The sequence below is a fragment of the Aegilops tauschii genome, chromosome 4 (assembly GCF_002575655.3).
Source record: "Aegilops tauschii subsp. strangulata cultivar AL8/78 chromosome 4, Aet v6.0, whole genome shotgun sequence".
Lineage (NCBI taxonomy): Eukaryota > Viridiplantae > Streptophyta > Magnoliopsida > Poales > Poaceae > Aegilops > Aegilops tauschii.
Genome location: NC_053038.3, coordinates 122,847,039 through 122,873,749, shown reverse-complemented (window position 1 = coordinate 122,873,749; position 26,711 = coordinate 122,847,039). Strand labels below are relative to the sequence as shown.

The 26,711-nt window shown below is 46.5% G+C and overlaps 1 protein-coding gene across 1 annotated transcript; it reads right to left on the bottom strand.

Moving 5' to 3' along the window:
* Positions 1–24,168: 24,168 nt before the first annotated feature.
* Positions 24,169–24,795, bottom strand: LOC120963300 (uncharacterized). Its single transcript, XM_040387910.1, has 2 exons — positions 24,487–24,795; positions 24,169–24,348 (listed from the first exon to the last, which is right to left on the bottom strand). Exons 1-2 carry the CDS (start codon positions 24,793–24,795, stop codon positions 24,169–24,171), a joined length of 489 nt encoding a protein of 162 aa, XP_040243844.1.
* Between the last annotated feature and the right edge of the window lie 1,916 nt (positions 24,796–26,711).

Sequence of the window (26,711 nt, the reverse complement as noted above, 5' to 3'; positions counted from 1 at the left end):
TGGATTCAAAAAATCTAGTTCGAGTTCATATAGTACACATAGTTCATATGTAACTCGAGACTAATCATGTGGTGTGCCGTGAAGATAATACACAAACGATGGCTTAACTTGGCAATAATGATGATTGTAGATCTTATTAAAACAGAGAAACGAATTCAAATGCTTTGACTTCACAACAATCATTACTGTAGATGTTATTCAAATAGAGAAATGAATCCAAATTTAGTGCATATTGAAGCGGTAGTATATACGTTTGGAATGCACTAAAACGTTCATTTGAGTAGTTGGTTGCATGCATTATACACGTAGAGAAATATTTTAATTGAACATAACATGAATTCAAATTTTGAATGACATTTGTAGTGCGCATTGATTTGGTACAGTACACGTTAGGCTTGTCCGGAAATTTCAACCCGCGCCTTGTTAGCCCGAAATATTTAAGATATATCTTTGTCTCGTTGTGCTCCGACAACTCCGTCCATCTCAACCCGCGCCTTGCTATTCCGAAATTACAACGCGCGTGAAAACTCCCACCTCCTGTGAAATCCCGACACGCGAAATGCCCGTGGTACCCCTGAACCAAAAGAACCGCCTCAAATCGGTGGGGGTACTTTCGTAACTTACCCCACATTTCGGACAAGCGCTTCTCTAAGCCATGGTTCCCCACTGCCATCCCATCCGCCCACCCATTCGTACACCGAGGCCGCGAAAACCCGCGACGAAACCCCACACCCTGCTCCGTCCGCCACCCAGCAGGAGCCTCTTCCCCGACGACGTCGTCCACAGCAACACCTCGACGTCCCTCATCCACCGTACCGGATGAGGATCCGTCGTCGATCTCATCATCCCGCCGGTTCAGCCACCTCGTCCTCCACCTCCAAGGAGCTGCCCCGATGTTCCCCTCATCTTTCGCGCCACCTCCATTCCCACACCGTCGTCTTCACCTGCACCACCGGAAGAGCATCATCATCACCGTTTCCTCGGATGAAGCTGCGGCCTAATCGGCACCACCAAAGAGGTTGTACACTAATCGCCGCATTTTCTTCTTGATTCGATATCACGGTGCTGCCGACGCTCGGTCCCGAGCCGACACGGCGCGGCTCCATCCACGGCGGCGTCGCCGGCCACTTCCTCCACGGCGTCGCTCCCTCGGCGGCGACGTCCACATTAGTAGGAGCTGCTGTTGCTTTAGCTCTTGCTCGCGCTGCTGCTCTGCTCTTGCTCTCGGTCCCCTACCTGGTCTGCTCTTGCTATTGCTCTTGCTCGCGCTGCTGCTCTCGCTCTCGCTCTTGCTCTTGCTTGCGATGTTGCTCCGATTTAGCTACACTTCAGTCGACTGAATCGACTTTTGGGTCAGTCGATTTTCAGGGAGTGGGGGGGGGGGGCTCGCCTGGGTGAAGGAAGAACCAGCCGCAGCGAGGAGGGCGCTCGCCGGAGAGGTACCCCACTATCTATCTTAGGGTTCAGGATGGGGGCGGTGGTCACCGGCGGTGGCGGGGCGTTGGCGGGGCGGTGGCGTGGGGATCGCCGGAGAAAAATCTCGGCATGGGGGGGCCTAGAGGGATGGCCGGGGCGGCGGCGGACCGGCGGTGGGGAGTGTTTTCGGGGCGGGCGGGGCAGCGCACCGCCGGCCGTTAGCGGCGGGGGGCTGCTGTTTGGCCGGTGGTGGCTGGCGGCTTAGGGGGGTGGAGGTTGAAGATGAACCGCAGGCCCTTGATTTCGTATCCAACGGCTGCAAAATCGACTGACCAGAGATGAAAAAGTCAGTCGACCGACGTGGAGTCTCACCTTGCTAGTGCGTTCGGTTTCGACAGCAAAATTCAGTTTCGACAGCAAAATTCAGTTTCGACAGTTAAGTTCAGTTTCGACAGTTAAGTTCAGTTTCGACAGTTAAGTTCAGTTTCGACAGTTAAGTTCAGAGATGAGCGGCTGATGTATTTTACATCTAGCACTTTGTGGTTATGTATTTTACGTCATGTATTGGAGATGCTATTAGAATTCCACTCAGGTTAACGTTGTTCGTTGTCTCTCTTGTCCTGTTTCAGCCTCGGCGTCGTACAACTCACCGGAGCTGCTCCAACGACGAAACCCTCCATCACAGCGGAGCAGTACCTCGGGCTCCATCTCCAGACGCCTAAGATCTTCTTCCCCTCCCCCGACAGCAAAGTCAGCCGGAGCATCCTCACCGGCCAACCGAATCACGCTGAGATCGACATGGCTTCGCCAAAGAGGTTGTACACTTGTTGCATCTCTTTTTTACTCTACATGTTATATATATGTATTGTCCACTGAGCACACGGATTTGTTCCTTTAGTGTCTCCTTGAAAGAAAAAACGTAGGAATTTTAATTTTCACTTGTCCTCCTTTTCAAATTCCTATTCATGAAGCACAAGACTAAGAGATAGTAGCATAATAGCATTATAACCGTACATTTTCTTGTGGTTTGACTTAATCTCACCATGCTTCTTTGCATCCTGTGATCTTCCAATTGTTGTGAATCAAACACCCAGATTGGCAGAAATCCTGTGTTTTTAAATTCTCTGTTTTGCATGTGCATTCCTATCCTATTCATGTCTATTTCCTATCCCTGCATTGTTGGAATCCTCCAATTCAAACAAGCCCTTACAGAATTACTTCTCTTACAGATAGTTGTCAAAGAAAACCTTGCGTGGTTTGTCCCGCTCCTGCTGCGCCGTCGTCCACCCCAGCTTAGCTGCTCCAATGATAGAAGGGTCCAGCACAGCAGGGATCCGGCCTCCAGACTGTCTTTCGCCGCCTCAGATCTTCTTCCCCGCCGCTGGCAGCCGTGAAAACTGCATTACCATCATCAACCGAGCAGATGACCTCGAGGACTACACAGGTCCGCAAGAGAGGTCGCCCTCTTTCGTGTCTGCTTACCTTATGCATCGCTTAATATTACATGCTACTTTATCGTCCTGTTCACCGATTAGACTCTGAGTCAGCTCCAAACTAATGGTCAAACTTGAGTTTTTAAATGGTTGTGGGGTACATATCGGGGCCGCTATCAATAGTATCTATCTACTATCTGGTTAATCTCTGGTGTCTACTATCAGTTTCATGTTGGGTGGGAAACAAACAGGAAAGAAGCTATTATCTGTATTTTTTAACTGAAGCCATTATCTGCCTGCTATTATTGGTTATGGGTCTATCCACAGGTTGCTACCATCACTCTGGATTTCTGCATGCACTCCTTACATAACCTCACTATGTTTTATTCCTATGCATGATAGTTATTATAAACAATGGAACTGAACATGTAGAGCAAAAGAGACGAGCCTTACGTGGCAATAAAATTTCATGCAGACGTCGCTCCATGGTGGGCGCAAAGGCAGCCCCCCCTCCACGCATTTCGGATTGTAATCGAGAGGAAGATATCTGTTCCGAGGGGGATTCAGAAGGAGAAGACAACTCCTATTTACCCCCTGAGGTCTTCGCTCTAACTTGGCATGCTGATGTTGGCTATATCATGCATATGGTGTCTTGCATTGCTTACTTTATACATCAAATATGTCATCTGCTTAGTTTAGACATCCTTTGTGCGAATGCCATCTGTTTAGTTTATTCATCGTTTATGTGAATTATGCAACGCCATCTTGTTTAGCCAGGCATCATATATGTGAATTTTGCAATGCCATCCTGCTTAGCCAGTCATCTTATATGTAAATTATATTGGGCCATCCTTTTTTTTCGTTACATATTACATTTGTCAACAATGTTAGTACATTCAACTGCTCTTCGTGTGCATCAGCCATTTGACACGGCGATGGCAAATTCTGGAGTGAAAACAAGGTCTTCAGAGCAGACTATGCTATCTGACGAAGCGCATATCTCGCTGGTTATGGATAGCTCCTCAGAGGAGGATTCAGAGACAGATGACCAGTCCTATTCCCCCCCCCGAGGTGTATGCTCTAACTTGGCAGGGTTATGTTGCTCATATCGTGCGTATGGTGTCTCGCATTGCTATGTCATTTGATTAGTTTAGACATGCTTTGTGTGAATGCCACCTGTTCAGTGTCTAATTACCATATATGTGAATATGCATTGCCATCTTGTTGCAAGACATTATATATGTGAATTATACAATGCTATCTTGTTGCAAAGGCATTATATATGTGAATTATGCAATGCCATGCTGTTTAGCCAATCATCATGTATGTGAATTATATCATGCTATCATTTTTTTGTATTACGTGTTCCATTTGTCGACAACGTTTGTATATTCAACTACTCTTCCTCTGCATCAGCCATTTGAAGCGGTGATGGAAGTATCTGGAGTGAAAACAAGGTATTCAGAGCAGACAATGCTACCTGTTGAAGCAGATATCTTGCTGGTTATAGAGAGCTCCTCAGAGGAGGATTCAGAGACTGATGACCAGTCCTATTCCCCCCCTGATGTCTATGCTCAAACTTGGCAGGGTTATATTACCCATGTCATGCATGTTGTCTTGCATTGCTTAGTTTTTACATCATATATGGATTGCCATCTGCTTACTTGCTTACTATATAGATCATATATTTGAATTATATCATGCCATCATGTTTACATTGTACATACACATCATCTATCTGAATTATGGCATGGCAACCCATTTAATAAAGACATCATATAGTTATATCATCGCATCCTGTTTAGTGTTTACAGTCATCATATTTTGAATTATGGCATTCTATCCGTGAATGTATGTGAATTATGGCATGCCAACCTATTTAATAAACACACTATATAGTTATGTCATGTCTTTCCATCTTTTTTAGTTAGCCATCATAATGTGAAATTGTGTCATGCTATCCTGTTTAGTTAGCCATCATATATGTGAAATTGTGTCATGCTAGCCTGTTTGGTTAGACAACATAAATATGAATTATTTCATGCCCTCTTTTATTCCCCACTATCCATTGCACCTGTCTATCATACAATGTCTATACTTTCAATTACTTTTCTTGTTTATCAGCCATTTGAATTGGAGAGCGTGATGGCAGTATCTAAGGGAGTAACAACACAGTCTTCAGAAAAGATAGTGCTACCCGTTGATGCAGATAGAACCACAGTTGTACTTGCCCAAGGACCAGATCCACCACACATAACCCAGACTCTCGCAGATTGTACCCCTACCCAATTGGACAGAGAACCAGCTACACCCCTTCTAACCCCAACCCCGGCAGATAGTAACCCAGTTCCAGTTGACACAACACCGTCTCCACCACAGAGCACCCAAACACGAGCAGTTAGTAAGGGAACTGCAGTGCCCAAAGCACGAGGACCACCACTCTGAATCCCAACTCAACGCTTAATGGAGAAGAAGATTTGTTCTCAGGTCAGGTTCTGTAGCTATGGTTCATACTCCTTTGCTCTTGCATTACTGTTTTCAAATTTGAAGGATGGAATTGAAACTCCAATGGCGCAACAGGTATGTTTTAAACCTGTTTCTTTAACTGGTTTGCTGTTGTAACCTGCTCTATGTTGATTTCAGTTTTAGTTGAATAAACAGTTATGTTCTCATGTCATGCACATTACAAGTGTTGTTATTGCTCTATAGTTACCCACACTTATATTCTGTCTATTCTGCTTTGTCTTGAACAAATATTATTTGAACTGTGTCTCTATCTTGATTTGGCAACAAAAACTAGAATGATATAGACCATAAAGTGACCATGGTACATAGATATATGTTTGTTTCATGCTGTTATCCTGTCCACTTTACTACTGAACTCATTTACCAAAATGAGTTTCATATACAACATGGTAAACATGTGATGTGTCTGCTTGTTTCTCTTTTAGAATGCGGACAAAATATTGGAGAACAGTACCGCGTTATCCAATGGTAAAGGAAGTAATGCAGATAAGGTTCCAGATAGTGAGACATCCCTGTTGGTCTCCAAGAAAGCTGATAAAAACTATCTTAACGACAGTGAGGGAACCCAAAAGTCCCGTCTTGATGTAGTGTTCGAGTTACTGGCCACTACTGCTGGCACAAGCTCTTCGAACTCGCTGCCTGAATCAGTTCGTCTTCTTGAGTCTCAACTTCAAGTTGAAAGACATCGATCAGATGTGCTGCGATAGGAAGCGGAAGGACTAAGGAAGTCCCTGCAGAATTCAGATGCATATTTTCTGGTGCAACAGCAACCGTTGGAGGATTTAAGCACCAAACAAGAGAAAGTTAATAAGCTTGCTAAGCATCTTGCCAGCATTATGGGTACCCAGGATATTGTTTCTTGAGATCTTCTGAAGTGGTTTCAGTTCTGGCTTTGTTTTGCTGCGGCGTTTATTTGCGCTGGTCGCCAACTTTGACAACCAATGTATATGATATGCTGCTTTGTTCCCTGTATTTGCACTGGTGGCGAACTTTGATGCCCAGTGGATGTAATATGTGTAATAGCCGTGATAGCCTAGCGTTAGTTGCTTGCTTATTTATTTCCTTGTTGTCTTGTTTATTTGTTTGCTTGTAGTAATTGCAGTTCTTTTTCCGCGGTTAGCTAGTGGCTGCAATAACCTATTTTTTAAAACTAGGCCACAATAACCATGGGCTAATATTTACTGTAGTGACACTGGGCCTCCTACTGGTCGTAGAAACAGTGGGCCTTCTACGGGCCGTAGAAACAATGGGCCTTCTACGGGCCGTAGAAACAATGGGCCTTCTGCGGGCCGTATCATCAATGGGCCTTATACGGGCCGTATGATCGATTGGCCAAACATGGGCCAAACAGACCGCATTATGGCCGTAAACGTGCTAGAGTTGGAATTGTCCGTTCATGGGCCGACCATAACGGGCCATCGTTAATAGGCCGTATTTGATGATGCTATGAAAACGGCCCAACATATTAACGGACCACAAACGGGCCGACTGTAACCACGGGCTGAATTTGGCCCACAAGCAGAAAATGACAGTAACGGGCCGTAAGTAAACGAATGCTGGAAATGAGCCCAAAAATAAATGGGCTCTGAGAAGGCCGACAGATAACATGGGCTGGAAACGGCCCAACGGAATAACGAGCCGTTAATGGGTATAAAGTGATACACTGTTCATTACGGGCCGGTTTCACCACGGGCCGTTAATGGGTGTAAAGTGATACACTGTTCATTACGGGCCAGTTTCACCACGGGCCGTTAATAGGCCAAGAGTTACATAGGGCCTCATATGGGCCGAAAGACGTCATGGGCCATACATGGGCCAGAAGTGAAAACGGGCTGGAATCATATTGGATGGCCTAGATGACGCTAATGGGCCTAATTCGGATAGGGCGTAATGGGCCTTGGGTTAGCGGGCTGTAAATGGGCTATATGCGAACAGGCCGTTAACAGGCTTTCCATGGGCCGGCCCGCCACCTTTTGACCAAGTCAAACGGGCCGGCCTTTTCACAGGAATGGGCCTCTGTTGGGCCGTGCCACGTGTCGACGTATCATAGGTGCCTTCTGTCCAATGAGTGGATGACATCTGTCCCAACGATGAGCCGACACGTGTTTCCTCCAGCCAATGATGATTTTACACGTGGAAAATCCCTATTGGTCTGGGCTGTTAACGGGTTATCGGATCCAAAACCCGACCCGATAGCTTAACGGCGTTCCGTTACGGTGGATGCCACATGTCGGTCACCCTTGACGAAAGCACTTCTGTGACGCACGATTTATCGTCATGGAAGTGGACACTTCCGTGATGATAATTTTGGTAATGTCATGGAACACTTCTATGACAGCACAGGTATGACTATCTTGATTCTGTCATAAATTTGTCATGGATGTACATGCATGACAAAAAACGCAACCTACTGTGACAAACACGTATCATCACGGAAGTGTAATTTTTTTTGTAGTGCATGGCGGATCTGAAGGTGCAAACCGGACAAAGGCAACTTTGCAACCAATGTTTGCTTTCAACTAACAAGTAATTGATGGACAAGAAATCAGAGTAAAGCAGTGGTGATCTATTTTCTTGCTGTGATAAATAAGTTGAGCAGATACGAAAGAGTACCGCCTCTAGTGTGGCGCCGTGTATGCATCTGCTGAGAATTTGACGATGCTGCGGTAGCGATGGCTGTCGGCGGCGTGGAAGCAGATCTAGGAGGGTAGACGGTGGCGGCAGGGGAAATATCCCAGCGCGATGGACGAGACGGTCGTAGGAGCAGCGTCGGCAAGGTGGATGACGGCGGGGACGAAGCGAGAGGACAGGATGCAAGGATCCCGGTCCGAAGCCGTGGATGAGAGAGGTCGATCTCTTGTAATGGACGACGACATCTGGGTATCAGCTTCGGCATGGTAGAGGAGGACGGCGGTGGATGGGGTGGCAGACGGAGGAGGCTAGGGTGGAGAGGGTGTTTGGCGCCCACGGAGTACGAATGGGGAAATGGAGGGAGAGAGGAAGGGGGGAACCATGTCTTCAGGGCGCGCTTGTCTCAAATGCAAGGAAATTTACAAACTTAGCCCCATTTAAAATTTCCTACATCACAGCAATATTAGTCGGTTGGGGATAGGACGGTAATCTCGCATACACCAAATATTGGCCGACGGAGATTTTGGTCGATGAGAGTTTGTTTTGGTGCCCACCATGTATGAATCGGGCAGGGAGTCGATTTCGGCCGAGGAGACACTGTGTTTTGGCGCCCACCGTGTATGAATCTGGGTGAGAGGCGGTTACGTCATGTTTGAGTGAAATTACAAACCTACCCCTGTCGAAACCTATAGAAATCGAGCCGATAGGCTTTGTGTGTCAGGGATACGCAGTAATTTCCATCTCATAGATTTTGGTTTTGGGCGGTTACTGCGACTTTCCCCGCTTCGTTCAAATTTTTGCAGAGCAAGAGTACACGTTTACCATGCCAACTCAATTCGAATCCAGTTTGTTTTTTATTTGTGTTGAGGCAGGATCCATTTTCGATTGGAATAAAATCCTAGATACATCATTTTTTATATATACTTTCAAAAGCACAACAAAGAATTATGTTCCTTTATATATATAATATGATTTACAAATACAATGATCTCAAAATCATAAGGTTGAATTCAAATTTTTTAAACCAAATTATGTTCTACTAAAATGTATGTATCAGTAATATCTACATATTAAATAACATATAGATGCACGTGAATTCATATGAGTATACATGTTTGATAGATCGATTTTGGTTCGAGTATGAATTACATGTATCATCATCTCAAATTCAAATATTTGAATCCCTTTTATGTTGACATTTTCTATACATGCAACTAAGTATTTGAATCTCCTTTCATGCCCATCTCTCTCGCATGCTCCTTCATGTAGCTATCACTCTCTTTTCTCCAGCTCACCCGCATGCTCACTTCTTGTTTCTCCTATTTTCGCAAACATGGTCTCTCGACGCCTCCCTTGAGAAGTGTCACACTCTCCCTATCATTATACATTACATGGTTTTCATTATCTCTCATGTCTCTACCGTTCTCTGGAATCACTAGGTACCTAAGCTTTCTTTTTCACCGCCACACACACTCTCACTCGTCTTTCACTTTGTCTTCCTCTCTATAGGTTCTCTCACACACCCTATATCTCTCTAGATATGACTCATACCACTAAAATTACTCTCTCCCGCAGACACAACATTTGTTGTGGTCTCCTTTCCATTTCCATCCCAGTTATAAAACTGACATTATTCATTTGTTTACCGATCAGACAAACTCCCCCCTCTTTCTCTCTCTCTCTCTCTCTCTCTCTCACACACACACACACACACACAACTCCTGCTTCCACTCCCTTTCCCGACTACCGTCTCTCTCTCTCACACACACAAAACTCTTGCTTTAGCACCCCCGACTCATATTTCTCTCACAAACATTGATCGACTAGCCTCCAGATAGGTTTATACACCCGCACACTCATGCTTCCACTATCGCGTACATGTCTGTCTCACGCTCCTTGTATCTATGTAGATTTTTCATACCTTCTTGAGACACGCCCTCTCGATCGTGCACACACACACACACTATCGCCTCATTTTAAGCTGATACCTCTTGCACACACACTCTTTATGTCTTTGTCACACACACACTCCGTCCTCCTCCTCTCTCCCTCTCTCTCACACACACATCACACACACACATGGGCTTTTTGCAACAACTAGCAAGATGCCCATGCGTTGCACGGAACATCAAGATGCATTTGTATGAGTATTTTATCTTGTAGGAGAAAAGGATAAACGAGGGAAGGCCTTATTTGCAAATGTGGAGAGGGGTGTGGGTATCTTTTTGCAAAATTGCCATAGTTTCCTTCCTATCCGCCAGATATAAATTGGACGGCCTATTTTGCAGGATGGCAGGCGCGCCATCATCACCAACTCTATTTTTTATAAGACTAGATAGAAATTAGAGATATACCACTTCTCGAATCTTGAAACCAACCACATTCCTCCCTTATCTCATCAAAACTGCCAAAGGAATATATTTTGAGTGAAACATAACATATTTTTAGTGATATGCGTATTTCGAAACTAGACTCTTTTTTCTATCAAATCGGTGAATATGTATTAATCTACCTTGATCGTGTGGCAACACATTGGCACATTGCTAGTTATTACTACTGTATAATTTTTTGGACACCAGACAAATGGTGGAGTACATATACGAAGAGAAGAGGCGCACGCACGCAGTCGGTCTCTCGTTGTCTCTTACACATGAAAGTTATGTAAAGGCATTGTAAACAAATAAACCCTAAAACCCTAGGTGCACGATTGCTGCATGCGCGGGTACCGGGTACGTGGTGGAGCACACCTTTGTAGGAATAGTCAGCTCGCGTGATAATTTGATCCGTAGGAGTTGATGGCCGGGACCAGAGGTGAACGAACTGGAGGCGGTGGCTCGCCAGTCGCCACTGATCGAGTAGCCATGTTTAAAATATCATTTTTTAGCGGGGTAAGAGTTCCGATTTTCAATGGCGCGTTATAAGTACTACTCCCTCCGTCCAGGTGAATAAGTCATCTTTGGTTGTGCACCGTGACCAAGAAGGAGGGAAAAACAAGAGAACTTAATGTTTATTTGCTAATTAATAGCATTGCATGCAATGAACTAACCACTGCATGTCGTATTTGGTAGTCTCGAGTCATTGAAAACATGCACGCCCACATCTCTTATTGGTTGATATGTCAAGAAACAAGAAACGAGGTGGGAGTTAATGCACCGCACCTAAGTGTTTTGGGATTATTTGGTTTTCGTAAAGTGACTTATACACCTAGACGGAGGGAGTAAGTAGTTTTTAGAACGATTGGTATGGAGCAAAAATGGAATTCATAACTACTACCTCCGTCCTGGTTTACTAGTCCCCATCGTATTTTGGGTCAAAGTTTGTCCATGAATTTTACTTGTAAAATGTGAATGGAAAACGAGATTTTGTTATACCCAAACAAAAAAGGACTTTAGGGAGTGATTGCTCTGACACGGACGCGACCTCTCATAGCGCAGGCATTGAACCGGCGCGCCGGCCAAGAGGGCCCCACTCGCTGCTGGCCAGGCTGAACATGCCTCCTCGCCGCATGCAACCGGCTTCAGACTGCCCCGCCTGCCTCCATTGAATCCGCGCGTGTGCCAGCAACACGTCCTTCCACGAGCCGGCCGGCATTTTAGAACACAACATCGACTGGCTCCTCTCGTCCGCTCGCTATTTAAACGAGTCCAGACGCCCGGCAAGAACCGCACCACACCGCTGCTCCCCATATCCTCCTTGCACCAATTTCTCCACGCTCTCCATAGCATCCGGTGAGCAGGAAGACGAGTTCTCCGGCATAAAAGCCGGCTGGGTGCCCCGACAAGCCAGGAAACTCGCTGCCCCACCTCCCTCCCTGCCCCAGGCTATTAGTACCATGGGCGAGGCTGCAGGCGGGCAAGCGGAGGAGCAAGCCGCCGCTCCAAGCTGGCCCCTGGTGCATCAACTCGACGCTCCAAGCCTGCTCGCAGAGGAGTGGCCAGTTGCTGCACGCTGGCACACGGGGGACCACAGTGTCCAGTGCACCGTGGTTGGCCGCGCCATCCGACGCAAACGTTGGTGTAACCGCGGCATGCTGACGGAGGTGGCCAACACATTTGCGGCCACCGCTGACACTGAGGAATAGTAGACCACGGGAGCTGCCGCCGTCTGAACCCATGAATGCTACGACCACCGCGTCGCCGGCATAGACACCCGGTGTGTTGCCCAGTTTGGCTCAAAACATCATGGACCCCAGCCACGGTCGGCATTAGATATTATTCTTGCTTCCAGAAGTTATTCGCGATTAGTCAAAAAATGACCAAAATATAATTAATCATGCATGGTCTTGACTTGTTGTGCTCGCACTGGTAGTAGGAGCTAGAGGTTTTTCTAAATTTAGAACTCTCCTCACATTTTTTTGGCTTTGAAGCGAATCATGGTTGTGGACATTTTATATGAATGTGCAGATATCTGTGAACATGAGTTTGATGTGGAAGTAGAACTTGGAATGTTGGGCTTGCGCGTGAACTATACCATGTCAATGCTTTGTTTGTTATTGTTTGGAAAGTAATTGTTGTTATTACATGACCCGAAAAAAGTTTATTTTGTGCCACATAAGTAGATGCACGGACATCACAACAGGCATGCTGACTGGATAAACTTTTGAACCTAGCTATTATGAAGGAAAATTTGTATTGACAACAGTTTTAGATAGTAGGAGACGCCTAGCCTGCTCTGCCTCTTCTAGCTTCTTTCTGGCTTCTTCCATCTCTTCTTTGGCTTGGGTGAAGAGAGCATCTGATTGCTCTTTTTGCTTCTTCAGGAACGCAGCTACATTCTCAAGGGCTGTTGCACACTTTCTTTTAGCCTTTACTAGAGCAACGAGGACACGAACAATTGATGAATCCACCTGGCTTGTGTGTAATCCAGCATCATCTGGGAATTTGCACCTTGTGTCTAATCCAGCATCATTAGGGAACGGGCACCTTGTGTGTAATCTAGCCTCATTTTGGAAACATGATCTCGAGGTTGACCATACTTCCCTCCTCGCAGGAACTGCATCCTGACATGAAGTTACTTCTTTTTTAGATAAATACTCAGAGCAACCCAAATCCATTTAGTAGAAGCCAGATAAACAGGACTCGGAGAAGTGAATTCAAAAGGATTTTTTTAATAAAAACAGACTCCAAGGTGAGAACACCCACTTCCTACATCAAGCTAAAAACGAAAGCATTAGGATGATTAAGACTCTTCTTATTACACATCGAAGAACACGAGGCTAAGAGAAACAGAAACTACAACATATACACATCGAAGAACATGAGGCTAAACGAAAGTAATTGAAAGGGTGTTACTTATCAAAGCTCATTTTACAGGTTCGGTGCAACTCCTCTTTAACTTGCCACGCTCCTTGAAGATGTCCCCAATATCCTGTGTTTGGTTTTCATTGCTCATCTGCATGTTCACACTCGTGGTTTTAAAATCTCAACATGGCAAGAAAAATATACTAATACTCACGCATCTTGTGGCCCAGATTAAAGCACTCATCTACCATGTTAGAGCATCTCCAACAGAAGCGCAACACGTGGCGCACTAAAAAAGCATTTACAGCGCCGGACTAGCCAGTTTTTGCGGGCCCGGAGTGCTGGCTCCAGCGGCCACTGCAAAAAATTGCGTGCGTGCGCCGCTCCAGCAGACGCGCTATATTTTTTTCTCCTTTCTACTCTGACTCGATACACATTCGACTCCGAGTCGATACAGGCATAGATAGATACAAGCAAGATGCCCGTGCGTTGCATGTAACATCAAGATGTGTTTGTATGAGTAGTTTATCTTGTGAGATAAAAGGATAAATGAGGGAAGGCCTTATTTGCAAATGTGGAGAGAGGTGTTGGTATCTTTTTGCAAAATTGCCATAGTTTCTTTCCTATTTGTCAGATATAAATCGGACGGCCTATATTGCAGGATGGCAGGCACACCATCATCACCAACTCTGTTTTTTGTAAGAGTAGAGAGTAGAGATAGAGAATTAGGGATAGAGAGTAGAGAGTAGATACATAGATAGTTCTCAACATAGATATATCATAGATAGATAAAAAATAGATAGTTCAACAACTCCTTGTCGCCCGACTCCTCCTCGGCGATGTCCTCCTGCGACGTCTCAATGTAGGCGTCAAGATACCGATCATCATCGGGGTCCCAGGGCGATGCTGCTCCTAGCTTCATGTTCAATTGAGCGACCGCTTTCCGCGTACGCTTATCCTCATGATAGGCGGCTCGCTCCGCCCTCCTCTTCTCCATCTCCACCCTCCTTTGCGCGTAGAACTCGCGCTTGTTGATGATCTCCTGCGGGAAGCATTGGCGCCACAGCGCCATGGCTTCCTCGTCCATCTCAGCGATGCCGAGACAGTGCTCCCGCCTCCGGTTGTTGCGACGATCCTCGTCGGTGATAAGCCGCGGCGGAGGCGTGAGCTCCTGCGCCCGCTCCCGCATTGGCACGTTGGGTAAGTTCAATGTTCTATTAGGCCACCGAAGGTGCCACGCCGCCGCATCATACGCGCGGGCGGCCTTGTGGGCAGTGTCGAAAGTGCCGAGGCCGAAGCGCATCCCGTGTAACCGGATCTCAGCAGAGAAGCCGCCAGAGGGGCGCGCGCGGACGCCGCGGTATCCCCAAGTTTCTCGGCGACGCGGCGGCATGGTGGCGCGGCAGCGGCGAGGTGAGAAAGAGCGGGTATAGAGCGGTGGCGAGGCACAGAGCGGGGAGAGAGCAGTGGCAAGGCACAGAGTGGTGGGAGGGCTTTGGATTTATAAAGCGCGCCGGACGCTGCGCGCCAAAACTAGCGCGCGCCCGGCCGCTTTTTCCCGCGCGCGCGCGATCCTTTCCCGACGTCCCTACTATCTCTACTCTCTTCTCTACTCTTTTATTTATTTTATATTTATATTTATCTCTATTCTTATAAAAAACCGAGTTGGTGATGATGGTGTGCCTGCCATCCTGCAATATAGGCCGTCCGATTTATATCCGACGGATAGGAAGGAAACTATGGCAATTTTGCAAGAAGATACCCACACCCCTCTCCACATTTGCAAATAAGGCCTTCCCTCGTTCATCCTTTTCTCCTACAAGATAAACTACTCATACAAATGCATCTTGATGTTCCGTGCAACGCATGGGCATCTTACTAGTTCTAAAAAACTTTCTATCATTTGCCACACTACTGGTTGCAGATGAAGAACCTACCCAAGCACAGCGCGATACATGAGCGACGCACAATTACAAGGTGATATTCTGTTGGACAATGGAGGCTATAACCAATTACTTTTACGGGAACAATAGCAACCAGGAAATTTGAAGGGTAGGTATGAACAAAATTGGAACTGCACATGTACTGCTAAGAGATTCAATACACACATTACCAATTGAGGAGGAGTACGATGGTCGCGACGGCCTCTGTGCATCATGGTCGGCAACGGGAGTCAGTTCATTGTCCAGGACGGTGGTGCTTCTGCGCTTGGCGTTGGCTTCCGGGAAGCAGATCCGAGACTGTGGAAGACGGTGCCGGGGAAGAGGCTCCATGTACGACGATGATGGTGGACCGGCTCCAGTGCGGCGTACGACGTCGTCGATGAGGCAGATGCGCTGCAGTGGACGAGTGCGCTGATGTAGAAGGGGAGGAGCACGAAGGCTGCAGTGCCGTGGAGAAGTCTATTTTGCAGTGGGGATTGAAAATGGGGAGTATTCAGGTGTACTACTCTGGGTGTCGGGGTGGGGTTGGCTGGGTAGGGTGAACCTGAAGTTACCAAAACAGCCCCCTACAAAGCGTCATCCGTAGGCCTATTCCGAAGGGTATGATGGTAACTTTGCACTGCTCGAATCAGGGTCGCGCGAGATTTTCCTGCCGTCCTCAAAATTTTGTGACACTGAACTCCCCGTGTGGCGTGTTGGGTGATTGGGCTAAGCAACTACCGAGTAGTACTAGTAGTTAGTAGTAATAGTAACTACTAGTACTCCTTCTGTTTTAATTAACTCTGCATATTAGGTTTCACCAAAGTTAAACTTCCTAAAGTTTGACCAAGTTTATAGAAAAATATAAACATTTACCATAACAAATATGTATGATGTGAAAGTACATTCAATAATGAATCTAATGGTATTTATTTGTTATTGTATATGTTAATATTTTTTGTTATAAACTTTGTGAGAGTTTACAAAACTTGACTTTGACCAATGCTAATACGCGGACTTAAATAAAAACGGTGGGAGTACACATTTGTTTTCTTAGTTTGTAGTGAATTAATCGTTTGTTGTAATCATGAAATAAATATATTAGGCTACTGACTTCGAATGTAATGGTCTATACAATTCAATAGTTAGAATCTGTTGAGTTCCAAGATGTATACGAGGTCTATGGTACTTCACAATATGCTCAAACTCACATAATCCCAGTCAAATGAAAATTTAAATGCATTTCATAGTTATTACTTTGTAGGATGCAACAAAACCAACCATAACTCTACATCATCCATTATAAAAGCAACATTTTGAACACATCCCAATGTGTGAATGAAATGTGTAGAGAGAGCTTGCGAAGATGGAGCAAATGGGGCAGGAAAGATTGTATGTATGTGGGCGAGAGAGTAGGAGACAAACCTAACGAGAGAGAGAGATAGAGAGAGAAAGAGAGAGAGGAAGAAGTTAGGTCTGTGAGAAAGATGGAGACATGTAATACACGTGAGATGCATGTGCATCCGGATTTTGTACACGTGTCAGGAGAAGAGACAACATGTTTGATGAGAGAGCTGGAAAAACATGGACGAGAGGGGAAGGATCTCGTGGGTTGAGGGATTGATAATTTTGTGTGGGATAGAGAGCGATTGGTAATTTTGTGCGGGAGAGAGGGGGAGGGGAGGAGTCAGTCAGCCGTCGTCACATCATCCTGCTTCCAAATGGCCCTGCATTCTCTAGTGCAGTGTGGTCTCCGTCTTCGATCTCCTCGATGCCCTCTTGAAGATTGAGGTGGTGTGCATGCTGGGGTGCAGAGAAGCACAAGCGAGAGTGGTCGCCGTATAACCTTGGATGGGGATGAATTGTGTGCTCGGGGGAGGGAGCAGTGTGTGTGCAGTGTGTGTGTGCGTGTGTGTGTATGTGTGTGTCAGATATTGAGAGAAATCAAACCTATGGAGAGAATGTGTGTGTATGTGACGGAAAGCTACATGCTAAATAGCGTTTTTACGAAGAGATTGTGCGTGCGAGATAGAGAGCGATGTGCGGGCCTTGAGGTGGGCAAGGGCCGGGTGAGGGTGTGAAAATGTGTGCGTTGATGCATGTGTTACATGCGATCGTGCGAGGGACGAACGAATCGAGAGAGATGGTTGTTGTGTTACGGATGCTCCTATCTCTCTCTCTCTCTCGCACACACACAAGTACAAATAGAAGACCGTTCTCTCATGTATACACAACGTATCGGCATCTCTCTATGTCTCACTCATGCATGATCATTTGCACATTCACATCGCTGTATGTCTCTATCACATGCACATCGTCTCCACATTGCCCTTCCGCCACAACACACATATGGACAAATACACACGTTCTCTCTCAGTCACACACACAAAATCAGTATTAAAAAAACAAGGGCGCACCTAAAACTTCCAAATCCAAATAAACACGAACTGAAGCTAAATTCAAATATATGGAAATACTGTAGCGTGAAGAACTTTTCTAGGAAAAAAAGTTGAGTAATATTCGGGGAATGTTTTCACACACACAAAAAGGTTCGGTGGATGTCCTTGGAGCGCGACACGGTGACGCACTGTTCGATCGACCGCGCGGCCGCGGTGCATTCGCTTGCACATGATTCCGTATCGTTGCTGTGGTAACTAATATAAGTGCTGCCTCAGTCTAATGTTTATGTGTACTAGTATAGTGTTCTTTTAAGTTTGACCAACCCTATATAAAACTACTAAGCTCCCATACGCGCACTCATCAATATGCTGCCGCCGTTGCGCATGCCGGCGCCTACCTGCTCCGGCCAACCATTTCTCGCCCATCACCGATGTGTCGCCGCCATCCCTGTGTCATGAAGCCGAAGGCTCGCCCGCTCACGTCGTCTGCAGTTCCTCCTCGCGATGCCACCGCGCATCAAAGCACGCGAGCAGCTGGTGGAGCCGCGTCTATGCACACAACATACGAATAGGAGGATGAGCGCGTGCTCCAGCACGCCGACGAGGAGGAGCTACCGTGTCATTGTTGTCTCCGCCCGTGCGGAGGAGGCGCGCATGGTGGCTGTCGCGGCGGAAGCCGGTCGCGCCGAGCCCTCAAACTGGGTGCGGACGCGGAATCTACCTTCGAGACCTTGAATGCCATGTGGATCCTGCAATCTGATGGATGCAACATGGATGGCCAGAAGGGATTCTTAAACCTCCAAAACTGATGCAATGTTCATCTTCTCTCTCAGGCATCGAGCCGTCAGCCCGCCACATGCCTAACCGGCTGTCGCCGCTGCCCCGCCCTCCCCTGAATCGCCTGCCACCGCCATGCTCGCCCACCCCCGCCATCCGTTTAACCCCAGGCATGATCCATTTTTCCGGCGAACTACATTCCACACCCAACACTCCCACCCTAATATAGATACTAGGGTAGCTTCTCTGCCGTCTTCTTCCTTCACTCCGTCGAACTTCTTTCACAAATCGACTAACCCAAATTACACTATTAGTACTGCAAGAAGAACAATAGTAAGAGATATTAGTACTACTGTACATACTAAAGAGTTCAAATAACGAGAAAGAACATAAACATAGTTCTGCTGGGGGCTCAGCACAACACACCCCTAAAATAAAACTAAGCAACTAGTCTGCTTGACACTGCAGTAGAACCAGCATGAGCGACGACACTGCCACCTTACTCGGAGTCCGAGTCCATGTCCTCAACTTCGTCCTCGTCCCTCCTCTTCCTCTTCGCCAACGCTTCTTTGCTTGAACCGGACACTGGGCTCTGCTTCTTCATCCAACCCTTGTAGATATTTAAACAAAGGTAGGCTTCCATTGCTGCGTACAGGATGTGATCTTCATCTATTGTCTTCGACTCCCATGCAGGATGAAACTTGTGGTGAGGTTTCTTCAGTTGAGCGTACGATGGATCAATCATGGCTGCTGCCAGGGTCAGCATTGAAGGCTGAGAGGAGGACACCAGGCTTGCCTTCTGGATATCGAAGGGCTGGCCTACAACGAGGCCTATCCGACCCAGGACACTCCTGTCGTTCCTAAAGTCTACAGTAACGAATTTCACTCTTTCGTCCTTGAGGAAGTTCTGAAAATCCTGGCACTCAACGTTGGCATGGCATATGTGGTAGACCAAGCACACATTATGTACGCAAACCTGGATCATGGCGGGCTTCTTCTTCTTTGCCTCCTTGAGAATCTTCTCGCTTTCCAGGACTGTGGTGTACTCAACATCTAGCCTAGCGACCCACTCATCCTTTGAACTTTGGAACATGCGTAGGAAGCGAGCAAGGCATGCTTCCACCGTCCCGGATCTATGGGTGTAGATGACAATGAACTCATCGCTGATGATGGATCTAACCTGGTACTCAGCGGTGATCATGGAGATTTGGGAGGCCATGGATTTTGGAGGCAGGTTAGGAGAAGTTGAACTGGTGTAATGTGAAAGGACAGGATGACTGGGAGTGAACTGTTGTAAGGTAGAAGACGGGGACGAGTAGGGGGTGCGAACGGCATGGGGTTGTTTGCTTGCCCGGTGGATAAATGGCTGCATGCCCCTAAAGAGTTCTCGAGTACTATGCGGGACCCACTAGATGTCATGTCTACTAGACCCATATCGTAGGCCTGACGGTATAGCTTCTGTGTGTTCGCACGCCATGCCGGCGCGTGGATGTAACTTCACTTAATTCCGTCAACCGTCGCTCCTCCCACGACCTTCGCCGCCCTCATGCAGTCGCGCCCTTTGAGACTTCAGATGGCTATAAATGAGCAATTTTTTTGCCTACTACGCATGCATGATACTCCCTCTGGTCCTTTTTACTCCGCGTAAGATTTGTGTCAAGTCAAAGTTTGCAAAGTTTTTGACCAAATTTATACTAAAAATATCAATATCTACAATACCAAATATATATTTTATGAAACTACGTTTTATAATTAGTATAAAAATATTGATTTGACATTGTGAATGTTGATACATTTTTCTATAAGTTTGGTCGAAGTAGAGGTACATTGACTTCAGACAAAACTTATATGCACAATGCAGACTAGTTCCTCCGTCCAGGTGTGTGCCATGTCCTATCTAGTCATCACAACAAGGGTAGCTATTAGAGTACTACTACCTCCCTTCTAGTTTAAAGGGCCCGAGTCAAAAATTTCACCCTACTCTTACCAACTTTAGAGGCGGTGGAATAGTTTTTGTAGTCTGCAAAAGTACTCAATTAATGCTCTCGTTCTTCACAAAAAAATGTGTTTACCAATGCATTATCGCATTGCATGCATGCATGACCACTAGTAAATGACAAAGATTTTTACATGCACTAGCAAGATGCCCGTGCGTTGCATGCAACATCAAGATCTTGTGGGAGAAAAGGATGAACGAGGGAAGGCCTTATCTGCAAATGTGGAGAGGAGTGCGGGTAAATTGTCATAGTTTCCTTCCTATCTGTTAGATATAGATCGGACGGCCTATATTGCAGGATGGCAGGCACACCATCATCACCAACTCTGCTTTTTATAAGAGTAGAGAGTAGAGATTAGTTAATATTCTCTTTAGGCTACTCATAGTAGAAAGTATCATATACTAGTATCATGTGCATGATACGAGACTACCTTTATAGTGCCATGCATGACACAAAGTAGCATATTATTTAACATGATACAATATCTACCTATGTTACTCTAACCCCCTTCTCGTCTTTAATTCTTTGCCACATCAGCATGTTTGTTATTCCCGTGTGCATGATACCAGCTAGTAAGATACCACATTACCACCACTATGGCCAGCCTTAATTGTCGCATGCAATAATTTAGTGCACCTTGAAATCTGAACGCCTGCTTAACTCTCCTTCTCCCTCCGGCAGTCCCACCACTCCACCCCGTGTGGAAAAAAAATCTGCATGCATGACTCTCCTCCCCCCGCACTCGTCCAATCCGTTGTAACCAGCAATATTTCCACCCCTTCCCTCCCCCGTAATTTACTCCAACAAATATGCCCACGTAGCTGTTATGTTATTCACGCAACATATCTTACGGGACGCTGCTTCAGTACTTAACTGCAGGTGCATTGGGTCACTGACATGTGGGCCCAACAGGCATCTGGCCCACATGTCAGTGACGCAACTGCACCTGCAGTTAAGTCACCGAAGCTTAGTCCATATCTTATGTAGGTGTGCCATTGCTTGCTATAAATACTGCGCCTCCCACGGCATTCAGGAGAACGCTCATGTTCATCGCTATCTCCTCCCCTCACTCTCACGTCAACCACCATGGCACCGACCCTCCCAAGCCCTAGGCGCCCCTCGCTGCACCGCGCGGACGGTCACTCGTCGCCGTTCCGTTCCTCGCCGCCACTAGTCGAGGAGGACGCGTCGGTGTTCCGCTCGTCGTCGCGACATGTCGAGGTGGACGAGTCAGCATTCCTAGTCTCACGAGCACGAGCGTCGAAGGACGCGTCGGCTCCCCGCTATGAGGAGAACCCCACGCTGCCCGCCGAGCCCCCCCAGCCTTGAGGAGCTTTGGAAAGAAATGGATGTCGCCTTGTGGGAGGCTTTGCCTCCGGCAGAGCGCGCCAAAATAGAGGCGGAGAAGAAGGTCGAGGAAGAGAAGCGCGCTGCAAGGCATGCTTCCTGGCAGGCCTATGTCACGTCCGAGGGAGTCAGGCAATTGTCTCTTTGGCAGAAGGCTCATGCGAGGGCCGTGAGGGTGGCAGAGGACGCCCGTGCCAAAGCCCTGAGTGCAGTCGGGCCCAAGCACCTCATCTACGCTTGGCGGTACGTGGACCGGGTGCATGCTTCCAGCAAGGAGGAGTACCTATTGGCGCCAGATCACCACACCGGTGAGATCGCGCTCACCCGCCGGCAAGCCGCCAATCAGCACCTCGCGAGTTGCGAGGCTGAGGAAGAGGCATTGTGTCGGCGCGCTGGGAAACGGCCGCGCACCAGGGCACTCGTGGCGCGCCGCAAGCACCCCTGCGAGCGCTGTGGCTTTTATTAGGAATAATATAGTTTCATAAGGCGATCTCATTAGTTTTGGGACGCAAATGATAAATCCCGAACTTTTGGGAATTATTAGCGTCCTTAATTAAGCATTTAAAAGGAAAAGTTTGGAAACCTTGTGTGTCCGTACGCATTTTGTAAGTACGTGCATATAGCACAAACTTTACTATATATTATCGCACTACACGTCTCTCTCTATATATGCTTGCTGACTGTGCTACTACTATTACTTATGTACATGCAAATGCACGTTTTAACATTACGATGCGATTTTTGTAAAAGTAGAAAACAACACTAGTCAAGCTTGTGAAACGATTCAATGCAAAACAAATGCAAAAATGCTCGTTTGATTGTTTAGTTTTAGCTTCCTTCTCTGTGGTTATTTCTCTATCATACTTTGTACGGAGTATCTCACTGGTCGGGAAGGCATGCAAATTCCCAAACCGCTTCCTACACCCTGTATCGAATTTTTTGCCTAACAAGTTGTGCCGTGCAATTGGAATTCCAACTTGAGTACTACTACTAGGAGCACTAGGGGCCAGTTCTTTTAGGCTTCTAGATTAGTAATCCCATAACTACTACCTCCATCCTGGTTTATTGGTCCCCTTTGCAATCTGTGTCAAATTTCAACTATAAATTTAACAAATGAAATGTTTATGCATGTCACATGCACTAACATTTTATCAGTTAAATCTTTGGTCAAAATTTAGCACAAATTACAATGGTGACGAATAAACCAGGACAGAGGTACCAGTAGTAGTTTAGAAGCCCAAATAAATGAGTGAGGCGCCTTATGTTACTCTCCACTATGACTAGTCTTATGGGAAAAGCTGGGGAAGAGACGGCTTATTTTTTAAGCCGCCAAAAGAACTGGCCCTAGGAGTAGTAGCTAGGGATACTAGGAGTAGTAGCTAGGTATACTAGGAGTAGTAGCTAGGGATCGAGTGTGTGAGATGAACCAGAGAAAGTAAATGCAGAGGGATGAAATGCAAAAAAGACGGAGGGATGTGATGGTTGCTTGTCCGTTTGTGTTACCAGGCCACTTATTACTAGGAGTGGTGGGGTTTTGTGATTGGCTTTACTGCCGCACCACGAGCGGGGTGAGACTCCCGTGCAACACCGCCCTCTACACTAGTACTACCTCGGTCGTGGTTTATTAGTAGTCCCGCATTGAATTTGACTGAAGATTTAACTGACAAAATGTTAGTGCATGTAAAAAAACTTTATCGTTGGATTCGTATTTGAACATAGTTTTCAATGATATAATTTTTGGTGAGATGCATGACCATTTATTGTACTATATATAATGTGAGTTAAGTTTATGGTCGTACTAATATATAGTAAGGTGCCCGTGCGTTGCACAGAACAGTGAAATGCATTGATTGGAGAGTTGTTTATTTTGACAAAGGATGTGGGGGTCATCTCATGTGTAACGAGTATCGACAGGTTTCTTCGGATATTATTTCTTCCCTAGAGCTCACAAACATCCAGGTGAAATAGATAAAAAAGTATCTTTTGCAAACAAAAGCGTTTGACTGTTCAACCTGCATCCAAAACTTGTGAAGAAATAACACTTATTGTGCTTTGCAAGAAATGATCTTTAAGAATTAGTTTTTGACTATCGATTGTTATACATGTTGGATACAAATGACATGGCACTTTCTTATAGTCAACAGTTGGCTATACTACTAAGTATTAACCATGCTCTTATACACCTAGACGGAGGGATTAAATCTGCATGACTTGGAAGGGGGCAGATGAGATGTAAGAAATGGTTCATCATAAGTCTTTCACTAGTACTGTAGTAAAAATTCTCAGTTATTCTCATAAATGGCAAGTGAGAACTCTAATGGAGCAAAAGCATACATGGAAGATTCTAGACTAAACCATAAATGGATACACTTTTATTCAAGCGTGATACTCTAATAGAGCAAGATCATGCATGAAAGGTTCTATACTATATAAATAAGAAGTCTCCACATGCTTAGACAACGGATTACATTGAGTGAAGACTAATGATCAACATTTAACTTGTTAATGCATATGTCTAGGTGAACCTTCTTGGAGTCCCCGTGCACCATCTTGGGGGGAAAATCATACCATGCGTCTTCCATGTCCACATCGGCGAGAACGGAGCAGCTCGGCACAGTCCCAGTCAGCGTGATGGAGGCGGTGTGGGCGCCCACGTACCTCTGAGGGGCAGTAACAGTGAGCACGCACCCATACACTGGCCTCGTCTCAGCTTCAGTGGCATTGCCCCTGATGCACACTATAGAGACGGGGCGGCGGCCTGCGCGGGCCTCGCCGGTGCCCACAATCAAGAGGAAGACGCTGCCGTCCTTCTTCGAGACTAGCAAGCGGCGGTGATCCTCCAGCGACTTCGGCACGGCGAACGGGTAGCACGTCTCGTACTTGATGTTCACCGCCGCAGGCCAGTAGTGATCAACGGACGGTTGCGTGAGGTGATGCACGAGGCTCGCCGGCGAGCCCCAAAACGGCGACGTGCACTCATAGCAGTAGTAGGGCGCGTGCACGCATATGGAACTATGCTCCGCCAGCGAGTGCTGGTCGAAGTACCTCTCGTTGCCGAAAATCTTGTAGACGCAGGGAACCTTGGAGGCATAGACCAGGACGTCCATGAAACGGGAGTGGCTGTAGGGGATGAGGGAGTCCTGGACTAACGGGTCCTCGGGCATCCGACATGTTTGACATGGGCCGGACTAATGGGCTGTGAAGATACAAGACCGAAGACTCTCACCCGTGTCCGGATGGGACTCTCCTTGGCGTGGAAGGCAAGCTTGGCGTTCGGATATGAAGATTCCTTTCTCTGTAATCGACTTTGTACAACCCTAGCCCCCTCCGGTGTCTATATAAACCGGAGGGTTTAGTCCATGGGGATGATCATAATCATACATGCTAGACTTCTAGGGTTTTAGCCATTACGATCTCGTGGTAGATCAACTCTTGTAATACTCATATTCATCAAGATCAATCAAGCAGGAAGTAGGGTATTACCTCCATAGAGAGGGCCCGAACCTGGTTAAACATCGTGTCCCCTGTCTCCTCTTACCATCGACCTTAGACGCACAGTTCCGGACCCCCTACCCGAGAACCGCCGTTTTTGACACCGACAGGGGACGTTGCACCAGTTGAATATATGATCAAGTTACTACGAGATTTAATCAGAATAAGCACAAAATAAATCATGACAGCTATAACAGAGATTAAACTAATCATGTGGACTAACATAGTAGATGAACATATCGAATCTAGGATACAGACTAGAAACATGAATTCTACCATGATTTCGAACAGGAAGGACAGAAACACATACGGTGCAACTGGAGCAGCACCATTGGCGTTGTTGCCCATGTCGTTGAGGAAGAGGTTGTCGAGGTCAGGGAAGAAGTCGTCGTCGGTGAAGTCATCGCTGCCAGCAGTTGCGCATGTGCGCTCCCCAAATTCCATCAGCGCCCGCCGAATGGAGCGCAGGAGGGAGTGGCTATAGGGGACGTTGCGGCCGCCGAATGGAGCACAGGAGTAGCACATGAAGCAGTAGAGGGTGCTCCTCCCTAGTCTCTATCTCTATCTCTACTCTTATCTCTATCTCTACTCTTAGCTCTACTCTTAGCTCTACTCTCTACTCTTATAAAAAAAACCGAGTTGGTGATGATGGTGTGCCTTCCATCTTGTAATATTGATCGTCCGATCTATATCTGACGGATAGAAAGCAAACTATGACAATTTTACAAAAGATACCTGCACCTCTCTCCACATTTACAGATAAGGCCTTGCCTCATTCATCCTTATCTCCCACAACATCATTGCTGAGCAATTAAAAAAGGAAGTCTCTGGAACAATCTGGCATGGTGGCCGCTGCCGGCGCCGTCCATCCCCATGCCTCCGCCCAGTCCAACCACCAGTCACCACCATGCCCCACTCCTCCTCACCTTATCTCTCATCTTTCTCGAGATATCATTTTTTCATGAAATTCTCGAGATACCATTTTTCCGATAAAATTCTTGAGATATCATTTTTTCATGAAATTCTCGAGATACCATTTTTCTGATAAAATTCTCGAGATATCATTAGTTTTTACACATGGGATTACTCCTACATGGGTCAATCACAACAGGTGTTTTGTAAAAAAAATGCATCTTGATGTTCTGTGCAATGCACGGGCATCTTGCTAGTTTTTTGCATATAATTCCCAACACCACGTAGACACGGTCTTTGACCATTTTACAACTATGTTAGTATCATTATTAGTGGTCAGCCGGTGCAAGTTATAGCCCCGAGTGTTTGAACCTTTTTTTAGTAATGATATCTGGCGATTGTTCGCCACGAGCTCAATCCTGGCGAATCCCAAGTAACCGTCAGATTTCCATCCAACGGTGGCTTGTTTTTAAGCCATAGTATTTGTCAAAACCGCCACTCTTACACACATATTGTAACTGCGTCGCGAGCGTTTGCATCTGCCATGTCTCCTAGCGAACGTTTGTTGGGGATTGGAGTTAGCACCGATGGCGGTTCGTAGTCGTTCCATGCTCGGGCA

Excerpts from the sequence above, each read along its gene's own strand:
- LOC120963300 (XM_040387910.1), bottom strand. The coding sequence starts at position 24,795 with ATGGACGTCCTGGTCTATGCCTCCAAGGTTCCCTGCGTCTACAAGATT. Across the intron at positions 24,349-24,486 it reads TCTCGAAGAAGGACGGCAGC|AGGTACGTGGGCGCCCACAC; the intron begins GTCTTCCTCTTG and ends ACTGCCCCTCAG.